Source organism: Schistocerca piceifrons, chromosome 4 (assembly GCF_021461385.2).
Source record: "Schistocerca piceifrons isolate TAMUIC-IGC-003096 chromosome 4, iqSchPice1.1, whole genome shotgun sequence".
In the NCBI taxonomy this organism is placed as follows: domain Eukaryota; kingdom Metazoa; phylum Arthropoda; class Insecta; order Orthoptera; family Acrididae; genus Schistocerca; species Schistocerca piceifrons.
The window spans coordinates 271,898,733-271,918,584 of record NC_060141.1 but is presented as its reverse complement, the minus strand read 5'-3'; the positions used below and the strand labels follow the sequence as shown (position 1 = coordinate 271,918,584).

The 19,852-nt window shown below is 43.2% G+C and overlaps 1 protein-coding gene across 1 annotated transcript in view; it reads right to left on the bottom strand.

The window, feature by feature from the left end:
• Positions 1 to 1,297: 1,297 nt before the first annotated feature.
• LOC124795792 overlaps positions 1,298 to 19,852 on the bottom strand; it is a 90,116-nt gene continuing 71,561 nt past the window's right edge. The window contains exon 3 of the mRNA XM_047259872.1: positions 1,298 to 1,493. Coding sequence (XP_047115828.1) covers positions 1,365 to 1,493 — 129 coding nt within the window. The 3' untranslated portion in view covers positions 1,298 to 1,364. The remainder of the gene's footprint in view (positions 1,494 to 19,852) is intronic.

Genomic DNA, 19,852 nt, shown 5'->3' with positions numbered 1-19,852 from the left:
GTAGGGTGCAATGCACACACGACGAAATATTTAAAACTTTACTAAGAATAACGGAGGAAGGAAGGAAAATAGGATTTAAAGTGCCGTCGACAGCGAGGTCATTAGAGACGCAGCACAGTTCAGATTATCACAAGGATGAGAAGGAAATCGGCCGTGCCCCTTTCAAAGGAACCATCCCAGCATTTGCCTGGGGCGCTTTAGGGAAATTACGGAAAACCTAAATCTGGATGGCCGGACGCGGCTTCGAACCATCGTCTTCCCGATTACGAGTCCAGTGTGCTAACCACGGAAGCATCTCGCTCGGTAATGATGGAGGATGGTTTTACTTTAAAGGGTTCTTGAAAACTGAAGCTCTGAGTGTTATCTAAATACACAGTGCAATATAAGAAGACTAACAATTAGGAAATTATCATTACACAGATTATAGTAATTTAAATCAATTTCGTTATTTGTGATATAATGAAAACAAATAGATCAAATTAAAACTAATCATAAATATTATTGGTTATGTAAGGGACAAAGATTTCCTTCAGTTAACAGTTGTGACAAACAAACATATCACTGTTGCTCGTGCATTGGTTATATTGAAATATTCCTCCAGAAATCTTCTCCATACGAACAGTAAAGAAAATATCTTTACAAAAAAAATTTCATCATCACAATAAAGTATTCCAGATAATTTCTCACAGATTCACAAAAATCGGATCTCCTCTAAAACTCAACTGCTCGCTACCACGCATCTAATAAGATTTCCCTAGCGCTCCACAACTGACGCGAGCAAGCGCACCACAGATTACATTAAATACAGAGTAAAGATTTCATTTCACTACTTGTGCAGCGCACTCATGCTTTTTTGTCCCAGTAAAGTACAGGCGAAATAATTACAATTGCAGAACATAAGAAAATCTTACAAAAGGGTTGTCGGATGCCATCCATGTTACTGACGTCCCTCAATCTACGATGACATATTTCTCGATCCCTTGTACGCTACATATAAATTGTACGACAAATTAGTTTTCCCAAGTGCAGCGCATTCATCCACGTTGAATCTCTATACTTGATAATATGACATCTACATGGCATAAGAAATCTCATACACGACGTTTTTTGTTAGTAGACAACGCTTCACAACCCTCCAGCCGTTTAGACGTACGTCCGACTTCTGTAGCAAGGATGTCGGTCACATTAGCGTGCTGTATCCTCTTATAATTTCAGTTATTTACATGAGACGTCATGTCACTTGCACACTTTTTTTGGTGACATGATTTTCAGAAACGGTGGTGTAAGACAAGTTGGCTGTCTGTCACTGTCCAGGAGACTCTGTATATCCAGAGATGCAGAGGAGACGCCGGCTAAGGAGTTCTTCACGGCTGATACGGCTGTGGTGCCATACTCTTCCTTCCTCGTCCCGGAGCCATCTGCAGGTGGAGGCTCTGCAGAAGATCTGCGCTCAGGATCAGTGGCCCACCAGCTGAAACTCCTGGTTTCCATCTCTGCAACCAGACCACATCCATTGGCATTGAATCTGAATTGCTATAGCCGTTTCTGAAACTTGAAACACTATGTATTTCAGACTGCGACATTGTTTTGGATAGGCAGTACACGTTATTATTAAGATTCACTTCATTATGTACTCTGCTGCATGACGTAGACATGGACACAGAAAGAAAGGTGGGAACCATGTTAGAAGACCATCAGTAAGCCGAATGATAGAAAATGCTAACTGACATGTTGTTTCTCTTGGTGTGAAAGAGAATTCTGTCGCCACAGTAGTGAATGATGGTCACAGGTAAGGAGAGGACGGTTTTTAACTACACACCAAACACTACTGACGAAAAACGGATCGGCATGTACAAACCTAACGAATATTGTTACATATGAGGTGTGATCAAAAGGTAACGAGATTTTTCTTTAATATCACAGGCTTTATACATCCGGTTTTCAATTTTTTATCTTGTTGGTACACGTGTTCCTGATGTATGTCAGCATTTTCAGTGGCTTTGAATAATTAGTTTACTGTTGACAGTCGAAAATGTTATACGTGTTTTAGAGCGCTCGAAGAATTTTTACTTTCCAAAAAGATGCAGCGAAGAATTTGAATTTAATTTTGCTTGAAAAATAAAATAAAGTGCAGCGCCGCATTCGAAATGTTGACTGTGGCTTGTGGCGAATTTAGAAGAAGTAAGACAGAGGTTTACGAGTGGTATAAACCTTTCAAATAGGGCCGAGATGATGTTAAAAACGTTCTAGCACATCAGTTACTGACGAAAATGTGGAAGAAGTAAAGAAAGTGGTTCTGGAAAATCGTCGAATCATCACCAGAGAGACTGATGATGATATCGACATATCCTTTGGCTCATGCCAAGCAATATTTGGGACGTTTTGGGCATGAAACGTGTAGCAGCAAAAGCTGGTCCGAAATCGTTGAATTTCAACCAAAAATGGCGTCGAGTAGACATAGTTCAGGAACTGCTGAATGAAGTCGACAACGTTCCAGAACTTCTAATCAAAGGTATAACAGGTGACGAAACATGGGTGTACGGGTATAATGAAACCAGGGCCAAATCGTGCCAATGGTAACTTCTGAAGAGCCAAGACCGAAAAAAATTTGGCAAGTTGAATGACATATGAAGGTTACTTTCACTCTTTTTTTTTATTATAGTGGGATAGTGCACCAAGAGTTCCTGCCTTATTGTTGTGCGTCCACTAAGGAATGCTAGCTGGAAGTTAAGCGCTGTTTGCATGAAGCAACCTGAAAAAAACGACCAGAACTGTGGCAAAACCACTCATGGAAATTCAATCATGCATTCCCGCTCACTCCCCAATGCTTGATCGTGATGTGTTGGCAAAACCAAAACTGGTGTGTTGCCTTAACCAACATATTCTTCGGACATGGCCTCCTCCGACTTCTTTCTATTCCCGAGGCTGAAGAGAACTGTGAAAGGACGTCGTTTTGCCTCCACTGATGAGACAAGAACTGAATCGCTGAAGGAGCTGAGCACCATAACGAAAAATGAGTTGCAGAAGTGCTTCCAAGATTGGAAAAAGCGCTGGTACGAGAGTATTGTATCTGAGGGGGATTACTCTAAAGTGGGCAAAGTTGACGTTGAAGAATAAATAAAGAATTTTTAAGAAAAACAAAAATTCCCCTTACTTTTTGGTCACAACTCGTGTATTTGCTTCAAACATGGGCTTGTACTATGATTCCACACCTAGATTTCTTCATTTCTATAATTAAGTTTCTCTAGAAGAACTGAACAGAAACCGACGGAAATGAAAAGTATTAGATCCAAACTAATATTCCACTCCTTCCATGCTTTGGAATATAGGATATTTCATCCTTATTCCAGACAATTTTCAATATTTTATTTGAGACTTAACACACGGGTTGAATCAGCAACACGGAGGACATGGGAGCATCATATGATGCATCGCACGTAGTTGGTTGTAGCGTAATGACAGTAGAACGAATGGTAATGAGATGGAGTCAGGTGTACAGTATATCTAGAAGAGTGGGCAACGGCCAATCCAGAAGGAATACATTACATGAAGATTGTATGTTTGTTAGACTGGCTCATGTGAACAGACAGATGACAACAGCTGAAATCTGGACAGAGGTTACAGTCTAAGTGTGATCACGAACTGTCGGTAACACATTACTGGAAGCTTCGTTGAGATCTTGAGTTACCACGCTGCGTTCACTGCTAGCACCATACCACAGGCAGCAGAGAGCTGCATGGTGTAGTCTACTGGAACACTATATTGCATTTATTGGTGCTCAGAGACAAGTGTCGCTTCTGTTAGTAGAGATCACATCGACTCCGATGAGTCTTTAGACGACCTGGTGGAGGTCACAGGAAGCAGCGATTCTCGAGAGCCGTTTCACACCAAGTGCTGGTATCGTGGTGTGATGGATATAACGACAGGACTGATTTGGTACGTAATGAAGAGAGGCTCAATGCTCGCCACTATACAGCAAGAATGGTAAATACTGTTGTCATAACTTTCCAGAAGAAAGAAGCTAGATTTTATATTGCTGTTCACACCACAGCCACCTTGACAGATGTACAAATTCTTCACTAGTCTGCCCAGTTCCCTGGTTTGTCATCCACAGAGCATGTCTGGGCTGTGATAGGAAGACATAGTTTCATATCAACCTCTACCCAGCAGTCATGATGAATTGACGGCAGCATGTGTTTGAGAAATTCCTCAAGGAGAAGATAAGAGGATGAATCCTGAAATTAGGGGCAACAACGTTATTTTCACATTATCTATTTTATTTATCCAAATACATAAAGATTTGCTCTACTCCACAACACATCTGTGGTCTGATCCTTTACCAAAGTAGAAGAACAATGTAAGTGAACCAGTAACTGTTGATAAACTGTGAAAATTTGTTCTACAACGGTACCAGAGACATGCGGCTCCCTCATTGGGGTTTCTGGTGTAACTTACAGGTTAATGTACACAAAATACCATAACCCGACTGTAGTTTGATCTTTATACCAACATGGTGCTGAGCACAATTTATTCTCAGATTAAATGCCACAGTATTATATCCACAAACAATATGTCTGAGCTATTTATTTAAAAAATGGCCTTAATTTGGCTAAAACTGATATACCACCTGCCATAGGCCACGATCAGGGCACAGCGTAAGTGGTTATTGGATCCTTCTTCCCCAGAACTGGAACCCGTACAATGCCGACAGCATTTATGTGCAGCTGGCACCACACTTCCTCTAGCCAACAGCATTCAGAAACTTTAGTGTTGCCTTTCATATTCTGCTAAACAATATACACATCAAAATTGACTGGAGTAGAAGTAAACCTAAATAATCAGCACCGAGAAAAGATTGTAAAGTATATTCTGTATTTGTGTAGTTTTGATTATTTACCTCTAAACTGTGTGCAGATTTTTAACACATACTTCCCAAAAATATGAGGTAACTATTATACACATATGATTTTGCAGTACATTTACGGAGACGGTGATTGACTTATTGTAAGGTATATTTTTTTTATTTTTTACTCAGTCGTCTTTTTATGATACAGTCATAACCGTTTTCGGCCTTCAAAGGGCATCTTCAGATGCAACAATCGAGAACAGAAAAGCTTAAATTAAAACCTGAAGCAAACACAATTCCATATAATGTACTTGTGAGCTGACTCATGTGCTATTACAGTGCATATGGTTTATATCTATGGGCGGCATTTGGGCGTTTGATGAATAAGTGTTCATGCGTTGTCAACTAAACGCAGAATCAGAAATCAGGAAATCATATACATACAACTAAGTGTACTTTTCCGTCCCTACTCTTTGGGCAGGATGCGTGTCCTCTATAAGACAATTTCTACAATAATACTTCAGTCAATTATTCATCAAATACGGAATTAAATACAGGTCGTCAAGACCGTAAAATCTATTTAGAACAAAGTGAATCCCTTACAACAAAAGAGACAGAGTAGCAATCCTTAAGTTTTTTTTAGGATAAAATTTAGTTGTCATTGGCAAATTTATGTTTTATTATGCTTTACCGGTTTCGACAAATTAATTTTGTCGTCTCGAGAAGCTTCGTTTTGGTTAAGCAGATGTCGAAATCTTTTTCACTGAAGCATAATGCCATTATATCTCCAGAAATGTACAGGCTATATGTGGTTATTGTAAATACGTATTGACAATTTACAGCAAATGAATCACGTCTATGTATATGTCAAGCCAGACGTATTATGTCATTCTGCTTCAATGAAGAAGATATCGACATCTGCTAAACCAATACTAAGCTTCAGAAGATGAGAAATTAATTCGTAGAAACCGGTAAAGCATAATAGAAATATATTTGCAAATAGCGACTAAGTTTTATTCTGAAAAATATATATTACAGTTGTTGAAAATTACAGCCACGAATAAAATAATAAATATTTATGGTGTATTTTTTGGTGCCCGGTGGCACTGCACTTCGGGATGCTAGATGTTTACGCCACTGCACGTAGGCTTAGGAGAGACGATACGCAATGGACGACCAGGACAGTTCCTTGTTGCAACTAGTTGGCACGCTTCGGCTGGCCGCGACGTGTTAGGATGTGCAGACGCGGCCCGGACAGCACAGTGCGGCACTCGTTTAAACATACATGCTGTATTAAAATTGGAGAAATATATTTTTCTCAAACAAGGACATTGTTCTCCACAATACCGTCGAACGTAAACTGAAGAGCCAAAGAAACTGTTACACAGCCTAAATCGTGTAGGGCTCCCGCGAGCACGTACAAGGGCCGCAACGCGACGTGGCATGTACTCGACTAATGCCTGAAGTAGTGCTAGACGGAACTGACACCATGAATCCTGCAGGGCTATCCAGATATCAATCCGTAAGAGTACGAGGAGGTGGAGATCTCTTCGGAACAGCACTTTGCAAGGCATGCCAGATATGCTCAATAACGTACATGTCTGGGGAGTTTGTTGGCCAGCAGAAGTGTTTAAACTCAGGGAGTGTTTCTGGAGCCACTCCGTAGCAATTCTGGACGTGTGGGGTGTCGCATTGTACTGCTGGAATTGCCCAAGTCCGTTGGAATGCACAATGGATATGAATGGATGCAGGTGATCAAACAGGATGCTTACGTAAGTGTCACCAGTCAAGAGTCGTGTCTAGATGGATCAGGGGTCCCATATCACATCAACTGCGCACGACCTACACCACTGCAGAGCCTCCACCAGCTTCAACAGCCCTGATGATATGCAGGGTCCATGGATATCTACATACTCGTACACATCCATCCACTCGATACAGTTTGATATGAGACTCATCCGACCAGGCAACATGTTTCCAGTCATCAACAGTCCAATGTCGGTGTTGATGACCCGAGGCTCCGAAAGCCCATATCGATGATGTTTCGCTGAATGGTTCGCACTCTGACACCTGCTGATGGCTCAGCATTGAAATCTGCAGCAATTTGCGGAAGGGTAGCCCTTGTGTCACATTGAATGATTCTCGGCAGTCATCGTTGGTCCCGTTCTTGCAGGATCTTTTTCCGGCTGCAGTGATGTTGGAGATTTGATGTTTTACAGGATTCCTGATATTCATGGTACACTTGTGAAATGGTCTTACGGGAAAATCCCCACTTCATCGCTATCTCAGAGATGCTGTGTCCCATCTCTCGTGCGCCATCTATAATACCACGTTCAAACTCACATAAATCTTGATAACCTGCCACTGCAGCAGCAGTAATCGATCTAGCAACTGCGCCAGACACTTGTTGTCTTATACAGGCGTTGCCGACCGCAGCGCCGTATTCTGCCTTTCTACGTATCTCTGTATTTGAATACACATGCCTATATCGGTTTCTTTGGCGCTTCAGTGTAGTTATTGACAAATTAGGAATGGTTCAAACGAATAAAGTAATTTCGCAGGTCTTAAGATAAAAGAAGCAATATTTAGAAAAGACTTCGGCCATTCTCTATTACAAAAATTATTTCTTTAAATATAATTAATGTGTTGTGTGTACAACCTGCTATCAGAAAAAGAACAAGCCAGTGCTGATGTGCAAGCAAAGCTTACTAATTACACAAACACATTGTATGGAATAATCTGGATACAAGTAATCAGCATTTACTGTAAATACTATTGGAAACTGTCTGCACGTTGGAGTACTTGCAGAAAACGGAGGACACTGTAGAGGATACCAAAAAAAATTTGTTTATAAAGCTCCATTCCATTTTATTCTGCTTAAGAAGGTTGTTTACATTGCATCTAAATGTGATTATCACGACATTTCTCCTCTAGTAACAGAAAAGCCATTTTCAGAATTTAAAATATATGGAATAACTACATTTAACGACCGATCGTTTGCGAAAGAGGTAAATTTAATGCTCCGCACGGAAATTCCGCTAGAATATGAAGAAGAGTGCCCATTTTACACTCAAGAGGATATTTAATGTCTTAACAATATCAATATTCAGGAAACAGAAGGTGTAACTAGAACTGCCAAATACTCTCAGCTAGAAGAAGTGTCGCATTGTGGATACACAAGCTCTACTAAAACCTAACTAACCTAAGGACATCACACACATCCATGGCCGAGGCAGGATTCGAACCTGTGACCGTAGCGGTCGCGCGGTTCCAGACTGTAGCGCCTACAACCGCTTGGCCACCACGGCCGGCTTGACAAATAATACAGATATTTTAGATGTGGAATTAGCATTATGGCACTTTTTAAAGCCGCAAATGTGCGGCGAGGGGTGCACGGCAGAGAATGGAGCCGCAATGCCGCCAGGAGGTGGTGCACTGGAGGTATAGCTAACTGCGAACAGACAGGACAGACGAACGAGTAGGGGGTGACACACACTACGACCAACCAGGACAAATACGAGGCAGGCAAGAAAGAACTGTGGGGATAAACACGATGAGACAACAGCAACGCAGGAACACTCTAAACAACGACAGTAGGCATCTCAATTCGCTGAACTAGAACGCAGTACCGCCAACATGCGCACGCGAACTGTGGTGAGTACCAGACTGCCGGGGTAGCGCCGCGCGGCCGCCTAAATACCTGCCCGCGGGAAACGAGATAGGACGCGGACTTCACGTGGTATGGCCAGTGGTTCATTTGCACGGCGAGCCTCGAGGCGCAACCGCGCGCCACAGCGCAGAGACCCGCAGTGGGTATCCAGGTCCATATCCTCTGGCGCGCATTCAACTTCCGTGCCTTCCGACACCAGAGCACTAAAGTTGATGGTTCAAAAATGGTTCAAATGGCTCTGAGCACTATGGGACGTAACTTCTGAGGTCATCAGTCCCCTAGAAATTAGAACTACTTAAACCTAACTAACCTAAAGACATCACACACACATCCATGCCCGAGGCAGGATTCGAACCTGCGACCGTAGGGATCGCGCGGTTCCAGACTGTAGCTCCTAGAACCGCTCAGCCACCCCGGCCGGTTAAAGTCGATGGTCAATTATACTTTGCACCAATTATCGTTGGTAAAAAGATAAAACCAAAGTTGTGTTTCGCATAGAACAAATATTTATAAACACACATAAAAAAAGTTTTGCATCACCCCGGTTCCCACAACTCCTGAAGATAGACGTTGACTGTGGATAGTGTATCACAGACACAGTCCCATTGACTATTCAGAGATGTCACTAAACCCGCCAAAAGATGCAAACAACAATGCATGAGCGGCGCCTATTAGACGGACGGGGTCCGACAGCCGATCAGTTCCAGTCATTCCTCCGGGAAGGAGGTACACGGCTCGTCTTGTCTGTAGTTCAACCGTGCCTAGACGGTCAATACTTCGGTTCGATCGCGTCCGCATTGTTACTTTGTGACAGGAAGGGCTGTCGATAAGGGAAGTGCCCAGGCGTCTCGGAGTGAACCGAAGCGATGTTGTTCGGACATGGAGGAGATACAGAGAGACAGGAACTGTCGATGACATGCCTCACTCAGGCCGCCCAAGGGGCTACTATTGCAGTAGATGACCGCTACCTAAGGATTATGACGCGCAGGAACACTGACAGTCACGCCACCATGTTGAATAATGCTTTTCGTGCAGCCGCAGGACGTCGCGTTACGACTCAAACTGTGCGCAACGGGCTGCATGATGCGCAACTTCACTCCCGACGTCCATGGCGAGGTCCATCTTTGCAACTACGACACCATACAGCGCGGTACAGATGGGGTCAACAAGATGCCGAATAGACCGCTCAGGATTGGCATCACGTTCTCTTCGCAGATGTCACATATGCCTTCAACCAGACAATCGTCGGTGACGGCAACCCGGTCAGGCGGAACGCCTTAGACACACGGTCCAGCGAGTGAAGTAAGGTGGAGGAGCCACGCGGGGTAGCCTCGTGGTCTAGGCGTCCTGTCACGGTCAGCGCGGCTCCCCTCGTCGGAGGTCCGAGTCCTCCCTCGGGCATGGGTGTGTGTGTGTTGCCCATAGCATAAGTTGGTTTAAGTTAGATTAAGTAGTGTGTAAGCTTAGGGACCGATGACCTAAGCAGTTTGGTCCCATACGATCTTACCACAAAATCACAAAAATTCAAGGTGGAGGTTCTCTGCTGTTTTGGGGTGGCTTTATGTGGGGCCGACGTACGCCGCTGATGGTCATGGAAGGCGCCGTATTATTTATCAAAATACCTAGAGATATTGGCACCATTTGTCTAAGTTAGATAAATATTGGAAGTATCTCTAGGTATTTTGATAAATAATACACGCAGTTTAGATGTGGAGGTAACATTGTGACACTTAATTTGTGAGAGTCTGTTATGCTTGCGGCAATGGGATAGAGAGATCGATCAACAGTCGTGTTTGGACGCCAAGTCAGGGTACTGAGAACAAGATGACCAGCTCTGGGGGTGCATACTGATTCGCTGTTTCGTCTTTAATGACAATAAAATACTGGGCTGTGATTGAGAGAGCAATGCGCGCGCGTGCGTGTTCGCGCGCTCGCGCGTGTGTGTGTATGTGTATGTGGTTGTGTGCATGTCTGAGCGAATGTGTGGGGGCACACATGCACCAACTCTCGACCACTCTCTTCGCTTCCCAGCCTGCCCCTGAATCTAAGCAACCCGAGCGAGTGACATGAGAACGGTGCTAAGATGGTACAGTATGATCTTACAAACTGTGGGCCAGAAACCCCACAGATATACTACTCCTCTGCTTGCTTTACTTCTTTGTCGCTGGGTCCTAGTGATACACCCACCACTTGAAAATGATGATTAGGTGGCTAAAGAAGGCATCTGAATTGTCCGATGAAGCTACAGCACTCCCGCTTCAGCAATGATTACGCAGGCTTTATGAATGGGTGTGAGCAGTCACGGAATCCACCGGGTGGTGACTGTGAAAGATGAAAACTGATCCATGGTGGATTTTCACACTATTGTGCTAATTGCGATACGCTGGGCATCCTGCATCAGGGCATCCACTCCTCTTGTGATTTTCAGCTTTTCACATTGAGGGGTCTCCCCCTTCGTTCTTCGTCACACAGACTTGTTTTAGAATGGTAGAAGGGTCTGTGTCACCTAACCACTGACGGGTTTCCTCCCAGATTTCAGAAAGCAAACTGTTGCACTATATCCCTATTTATCAGTGGGCTGCGCCATTGTGTTAAAGCTCCGCTATCGGCCTCGTACAGTTCTGTGGGGCCGAGATTTCAGTGTGTACCAGGGTTGCAGACGTGTACCAGCAAACAAAAAGAAAATTTACTGCGTAACTTTATTTATTTATTTTTTGAGTTGACTGTTAAAACCTTATGACTACCTCTCGTAGCACTTAAGGCTATCATCGAAAAGGTTAATTTTCATTCGTGAACATAGCAAATGGATGAGTCAGATATCGAAACCTTCGAGAGTCAAAATTTTCTTAAGTGTATAGATGTTTCAGGATCAATTTTTTTAGGATGACAGTGTGCCATGACTGCTGGAGTAAGTTCTCTTTAAAAGTTCATTGCTTCACAGATCTCTGACATTGTCTGCGAAAAGCTGAACGGATGGTTCACCCGTCTAACTGGAAAATATTTCATCCTATTAGGAACTAGCATAAGTGACTGGATTAAGAAAAAGCGGGCATTTTTTTAAGCTGTATTATGACTACTAGGTCCTCTCATATTATTAATCTATGCGAGTCATAGTGCTCCACACAGACCTCTTAGTCAGCACCCAAGACCATCACCGCGCAACAAAATTATGCTACGCAACTGCAGCCATGGGCAGTGTCGCCCATTCAGCACCACGTTTGAGGTGGACCTGTGTGTTCTTTTGTCTGCTCTTTGGCATTACCTTTGATTTACTTACAGTGGTTACACTTTCAAATAACTTCCGGGAATTCAGCCAGGTAACACTTTCAGCGACCGCCGATATTTCGGCGGGAGAACACCCCGCCATTTTCAAGGCAAACTGCAACTGACAGGCGGCGTACATGCAAATTTAATACCTCGGTTCTCGGACCCAAGCAGGAAAGATAACACACACACACTGAACACTAGTGCCACCAAAGATGGCCAAAGTCAGAGCTATCGATAGTGAGACTATGAATTCGCAGGTGAGGTAGCATTGAGTCTGTCCCTCTGTTTCTTGACAAGGGAGAGAGCCGGATTCCAAACAGAGTTTAAACAGAAACCTCCATCCCTGTTAACAAGGTTGCTCACTAATTTAATCTCAACTGCCTCCCGAATCACACTGTCCCAATAGCTGAACGTGCATGCCAATATCTCGGTGTTATTATATAACATGGGGTGACCAGTATCCAAGCAATGTTCGGCAATAGCAGATCTATTTGGCTGCTGTAATCGTGTGTGCCGTTTATGCTCAGTACATCTGTCCTCCACGGTCCTGATAGTTTGACCAATATATGCCATGCCGCAGCTACAAGGGACACGATATACACCCGCCTTACGCAGTCCAAGATCATCCTTAACGGAACTCAAAAGTGCTCTAATTTTAGATGGAGGTCGGAAAACACATTTCACATCGTATTTCCGTAAAATACGACCGATCTAATTGGACGTGTTTCCTACGTAAGGCAAGAAGGCAGTAGACTTAGGTGTTGACTCAGAATTATCATCAATCACCTGATGTACAGTTGGTCGATAGCGCAACGCACGTTCAATCTATCACTGTAACCATTTTGACGAAATGTAACTTCAAGATGGGACAGCTCAGCTGGCAAAGTCTCAGCGTCAGAAACGATATGTGCCCTGTGTACCAAGGTACGAAGTACCCCTTCACGCTGAGCCGAATGGTGACAACTATTAGCTTGTAAGTACAAGTCGGTGTGAGTACGTTTCCTGTAAACTGCATGTCCCAATGATCCATCATCCTTCCTCCTAACCAACACGTCGAGAAAGGGAAGGCAACCATCCTTTTCCACCTCCATCGTAAAACGAATGTTCGGGTGGATCGAGTTCAGATGTTCTAGAAAGACATTCAAATTCTCCCTACCGTGAGGCCAAACAACGAAGGTATCGTCAACGTATCTATAGAAACAGGCGGGTTTTAAAGGCGCCGACTCCAATGCACGTTCCTCGAAGTCTTCCATAAACAAATTTGCGATCACGGGAGACAACGGACTACCCATCGCAACTCCATCTGTCTGCTCGTAATACTGGTCATTAAATAAAAAGTAAGTGGATGTCAACACATGCTTTGTCAAGAAACAGAGGGACAGACTCAGTGCTACCTCACCTGCGAATTCATAGTCTCACCATCGATAGCTCTGACTTTGGCCATCTTTGGTGGCACTAGTGTTCAGTGTGTGTGTGTTATCTTTCCTGCTTGGGTCCGAGAACCGAGGTATTAAATTTGCATGTACGCCGCCTGTCCGTTGCAGTTTGCCTTGAAAATGGCGGGGTGTTCTCCCGCCGAAATATCGGCGGTCGCTGAAAGTGTTACCTGGCTGAATTCCCGGAAGTTATTTGAAAGTTGTATACGCCAGGAGAAACTCAGGTCTCACAGTGGTTACACTTATTGAACTTCAAGTCCGGCGTCCCTTTGTGGTGCTACCCCTGTTAGTATCATCTGCATGCATCGCTCCTCGGGAAAACTCGATTTGTTCAATCCATGCGGATATCATGTAACGTCTGTTGATGTTGTTAGCGTGCTGTGTGAGTTAATGTTTCTTAGGTTACATAACAACTGCAACTATTAAGGGCCGCGCGGGCTAGCCGCGAGGTCGAGGGCGCCTTGTCCAGGTCCGCGCGGCTGCCCCCGTCGGAGGTTCGGGTCCTCCCTCGGGCATGGGTGTCGGTGTTGTCCTCAGCTTAAGTTAGTTTAAGTTAGATTAGATTGGTACCCAGAACAGAGACCGATAACCTTACCAGATTGGTCCCATAAGAACACTACTATTAGGTTAGTTAGTAAACAAATTTACGTTGCTTTGGAACTATCCTGCCTCGATGTAATCTAATTAATTTATATACAGATCTTACCTGGTTGTAACACTGATGATGACTATAAATCAACTGTGTTTCTTACATAAGCCGGAAATGTGACTTCTAAAATAGGCAGAATGCTTAGAAAAAACAAAATCAAGCCTATCTTCCGTCGACCAGCGAAAAGCTTGGCCCAGGCTGGATCCGTTAAAGACGATTTGCAACTGAACAAAGCGGGCGTTTACAAAATTCCCTGTAAGTGTGGTGATGCATATGTAGGTCAGACGACGCGAACTATCCAGGAGCGTTGTACAGAATGCGATAGATACACCCGTCTTCGGCAACCGTTAAAATCTGCAGTAGCTGAACATTGTTTTTCCACGGGACACTCAACGGAATACAGTAGAACAAAAATTTTAGCTTCAGTTTCCAGTTTTTGGGATTCAGTAACCAAAGAACCGGTGGAAATGCGTCTTTCCGATAATCTTATAAATCGTGACAACTGCTTTCAATTGGACAAAAATTGGAATCTTTTGATTAAAATTATCCAGTCACGGCGGAATCTACGGGGTCATTTGATACTCAATGGTTAGATTACCCCTCACTTCCACCGCCGAGGGCAGCACACAAAACTCAGCTGTCCTACACATGTCGTCACCTGACGCATGCGCCGAAAGACGCAACCACATTTCGCATGAACTAGATTCGGCTTAAATATTGTGAATACACCTGGGCTCTTGGACAGTTGTCTACTCACCTGAAGATGGCCGGACGTCTATGGCCCGAAATGTCGTGGCAGAATGTCAACGGCATCCGGCTGCATACCCAAAACTTATTAGACGTACAACAAACCTAATTATTACTATTGTAAAAACATATTTTGTACAGTTAAACCATTTTCTTTGCGTAGTGCACTTGTTAACTATGTGTAAATTGCGTGATCTGACACTGCTGTATGTTAACAATGAATAATCTTTGTTTCCTCTACATTACATTCATATTATTATATTTATAATGATGTGTTTATTTATGGTGCTACTTAAAACGATCTGTACAGATTTAACGTGGATTCTAGAACAATATCTACACTACTGGGGATTAAAATTGCTACACCAAGAAGAAATGCATATGATAAACGGATATTCATTGGACAAATATACTAGAACTGACATGTAATTACATTTTCACGCAATTTGGGTGCATAGATCCTGAGAAATTGGTACCCAGAACAACCACCTCTGGCCGTAATAACGGCCTTGATACGCCTGGGCATTGAGTCTAACAGAGTTTGGAAGGCGTGTACAGGTACAGCTGCCCATGGAGCTTCAACACAATACCACAGTTCATCAAGAATAATGACTGGCGTATTGTGACGAGCCAGTTGCTCGGCCACCATTGACCAGACGTTTTCAATTGGTGAGCGATCTGGAGAATGTGCTGGCCAGGGCAGCAGTCGAACATTTTCTGTATCCAGGATCTCCAACATGCGGTCGTGCATTATCCTGCTGAAATGTAGGGTTTCACAGGGATCGAATGAAGGGTAGAGCCTCGGGTCGTAACACATCTGAAATGTAACGTCCACTGTTCCAAGTGTCGTCATTGCGAACAAGAGGTGAGAGAGTCGTGTAACCAATGGCACCCCATACCATTACGCCAGGTGATACGCCAGTATGGTGATGACGAATACACGCTTCCAATGTGCGTCCACCGCGATGTCGCCAAACACGGATGTGACCATCATGATGCTGTAAACAGAACCTGGATTCATCTGAAAAAATGACGTTTTACCATTCGTGCACCCAGGTTCGTCGTTGAGTACACCACCGCAGGCGCTCCTGTCTGTGACACAGCTTCAAGGGTAACCGCAGCCATGGTCTCCGAGCTGATAGTCAATGCTGCTGCAAACGTCGTCGAACTGTTCGTGGAGATGGTTGTTGTCTTCCAAACGTCCCCATCTGTTGTCTCAGGGATCAAGACGTGGGTGCACGATCCGCTACAGCCATGCGGATAAGATGGCTGTCATCTCGACTGCTAGTGATACGAGGCCGTTGGGATCCAGCACGGCGTTCCGTATTACCCCCTCCTGAACCCACCGATTCCATATTCTGCTAACAGTCATTGGATCTCGACCAATGCGAGCAGCAATGTCGCGATACGATAAACCTCAATCGCGATAGGCTACAATCCGACCTTTTTCAAAGACGGAAACGTGATGGTACGCATTTCTCCTCCTTACACGAGACATCACAACAACGTTTCACCAGGCAACACCGGTCAACTGCTGTTTGTGAATGAGAAATCGGTTGGAAACTTTCCTCATGTCAGCACGTTGTAGGTGTCGCCACCGGCGCCAACCCTGTGTGAATGCTCTGAAAAGCTAATCATTTACATGTCACAGCATCTTCTTCCTGTCGGTTAAATTTCGCGTCTGTAGCACGTCATCTTGTTGGTGTAGCAATTTTAATGGCCAGTAGTGTATCCAAAGACTATTCTAACTACTTCTTCTTTTAATTGCATTCATGCATAATGAAATATAAATTCCGATTTTTGACTAATATTCATGTCACTAGTTGTGCATGTTTTATGTGTTTTATGTTATGCGTGTTTTGTGTGTCTATGTTATGTCAGCATTGACCTGCCACTCGTTTCATCGTTAGTACTAGAGCTGCTCTAGCTATCATTGTCTGTTGTTGTGGTTTTGATTATCAACGAAGAGAGTAAAGCCTGTGTTAGCAAATGGGCTATTGTTTATTAACAAAAGCATTAATCGGGCCATCGAACTAACGACTGAGTGGGGAGTGCGGATTACTATAGACAACCATATAGCCTCAAACTGCAAAACATGGAATGATATACGGGTCTTTATCCAGGACACTGACATATAGTCTAGAGATCTTGTGGCAGGAAAATCACAATGGTATAATTTTATTACAACATTGAAAGGCTACCTAACCAGTTACTTTCGGATCGAGTTCTGTTGCCTTAGTCTGCTTTATTGGCCTCGGCTGAAGGTCATGGTTACGATATCAGTATTTATTGTCAGTAACGTAAACATAATAGGGTGGTATCGACATTACTCATAACAGACATACAGTAATGAAGAATGTTGTATTGCGGACTTCGTCGTTAGTTTCGCCTGAAAACATATCTTGTCTCCTCAGACAAAAACTGTCCTCTGTGTATCTTAATTCTTTTAAGTGACCAATAAAATTATTGTCAGTTCTAAACGGTTATTAACGAAACATAAACCCTTCAGTGCATAATATCGCTAATACAGGTATCGGTGCAATCTGAAAACAGTATTCTCGAAATAACTTCCTTCTTCTTCGACTCACCACTCCGATGGTGTATGTCTTCGATGACCCAATATCACACTGAGAAAGTTCTACAGGTGTCTGATGGCTAGTGAGGGAGTCACATACTTATCAGACAACTGCGAAGATACCTTCCTTTATGCAGACCATTTGTAAACGTCCCGGCACTGACAATGGTCGATCTTGTCAGTCTAAGAAGAAAAATCAAATCGCCAATCTTCTCAAAAAAAAAAAAAAAAAAAAAAAAGCGTGGATCAGAGACACACCAGATAGCGACCATACTACAAATTTTCTACCTCTACATCTACATCCATACTCCGCAAGCCACCTGAGGGTGTGTGGCGGAGTGTACTTTGAGTACCTCTATTGGTTCTCCCTTCTATTCCAGTCTCGTATTGTTCGTGAAAAGAAAGATTGTCGGTATGCCTCTGTGTGGACTCTAATCTCTCTGATTTTTTCCTCATGGTCTCTTCGCGAGATACACGTAGGAGGCAGCAATATACTGCTTGACTCCTCGGTGAAGGTACGTTCTCGAAACTTCAACAAAAGCCCGTACCGAGCTACTGAGCGTTTCTCTTGCAGAGTCTTACTGGAGTTTACCTATCATCTCCGTAGCGCTTTCGCGATTACTAAATGATCCTGTAACAAAGCGCGCTGCACTCCGTTGGATCTTCTCTATCTCTTCTATCAACCCTATCTGGTACGGATCCCACACCGGTAAGTAGTATTCAAGCAGAGGGCCAACAAATGTCCTGTAACCTACTTCTTTTATTTTCGGATTGCATTTCCTTAGGATTCTACCAATGAATCTCAGTCTGGCAGCTGCTTTACCGACGATTAATTTTATATGATCATTCCATTGTAAATCACTCCTAATGCCTACTCCCAGATAATTTATGGAATTAACTGCATCCAGTTGCTGACCTACAATATTGTAGCTAAATGATAAAGGATCTTTCTTTCTATGTATTCGCAGCACATTACACTTGTCTACATTGAGATTCAATTGACATTCCCTGCATCATGGGTCAATTCGTTGCAGATCCTCCTGCATTTCAGTACAATTTTCTATTGTTACAACCTCTCGATATACTACAGCATCATCCGCAAAAAGCCTCAATGAACTTCCAATGTTATCCACAAGGTCATTTATACAGGGTGGTCAGAAAATGTGTCAAATGCTTGTAGGAATGTTACAGGGCAGGTTGTACTGAGACATAAATGTTAAGAAAGAAATTCGATACGTTGGTCCGTTTCCGAGTTATGTAGCATAGAATTTAGCCAATCGGGGCGTCGCGCGCTCACACTCAAGCGGCCTGCCATGGGCGGTGTTGCCCAACAAGTGCTTTGTCTCGTTAGCTGAAACTTGAATTTACGCGCGCGACGATCTGATTGGCTAACTTCAATGCTAAATAACTCGGAAACGGCACAACTTATCGAATTTTTTTTGTAACATTCATATCGAAGTACAACCTGCCCTGCAACATCCCTACAAGGGTTTCAGACATTTTCTGACCACACTGTATATATTGTGAATAGCAACGGTCCTACGACACTCCCCTGCGGCACACCTGAAATCACTCTTACTTCGGAAGACTTCTCTCCATTGAGAATGACTCCTGCGTTCTGTTATCTAGGAACTCTTCAATCCCTATGGCCCTCTGACTCCCGTGGACGAATAATGCGAGCTGGGTTTCACACGATCGTCTTTTTCGAAACCCATGCTGATTCCTACAGAGTCGATTTCTAGTCTCCAGAAAAGTCATTATACTCGAACAAAATACGTGTTCCAAAATTCTACAACTGATCGACGTTAGATGTATAGGTATATAGTTCAGCACGTCTGTTAGACGTCCTGTAGGGAAGCAGCCTACTCACGCCGTGATAAATGCACATCAGTCTTTCCATTGTGTGCCAGCCAGTCCGCTGTAACTAGCTCTGATGTCATAAATGTTGCGCAATACTTTAAAAAATCAAGTAAATAACCTAAAATGTTTCTAGCATGTCAGGAGTAATACTAAAGTAATATGTGTTGAATATCAGTTCAATAACTTTAACCATTTTCGAAATTTGGACGTTTTTCTGTAAAAATCATTGATGCAACAGAAAAGAGCTAGAGATTTAAAAATTTATACTTAGATTCCTTTTCAATAATAATTTAATAGAAACAGTACTTTGGATCTCACAAATTAAGATTTTAATTGAAATTCATAATTTTCTGGTTTTTGTCTTAAAACTGAAGGAAGCAAGAAAGATTAAGTAGGCTAATAAATAAGGCTAGGATGTTTATATTTAAGTAGAATGGAGATCCGCTATAACCATAAAGATGTGAGAAGTTTCAGTTGAATAAATATAAAACTATAGCGATAGCGTATCTCCAAAGGGCCAGTTCAGAGCTCGTCTACTGCGTGCAGTGTAATTAAATTAATTCTCTCGCCCAGAATATTTAACTTAGCCACGTCAAACTTTTATTATGATTATTTACCTGTGTGTTGAATGCACATTTCAATTGAGAGTTTCATCGGCCATCAGCAAAAGAAGCTATGATTTATTCAATAACTTAATGTGGTGCATTACTAGTCCAGCGGCTAGTCGGGAGAGCCGATTTGATCAGGCGTTCCCTTAGCCGTCCGCACCGCGGCTTTATATATAAGAACGCTGCGCGAGGAA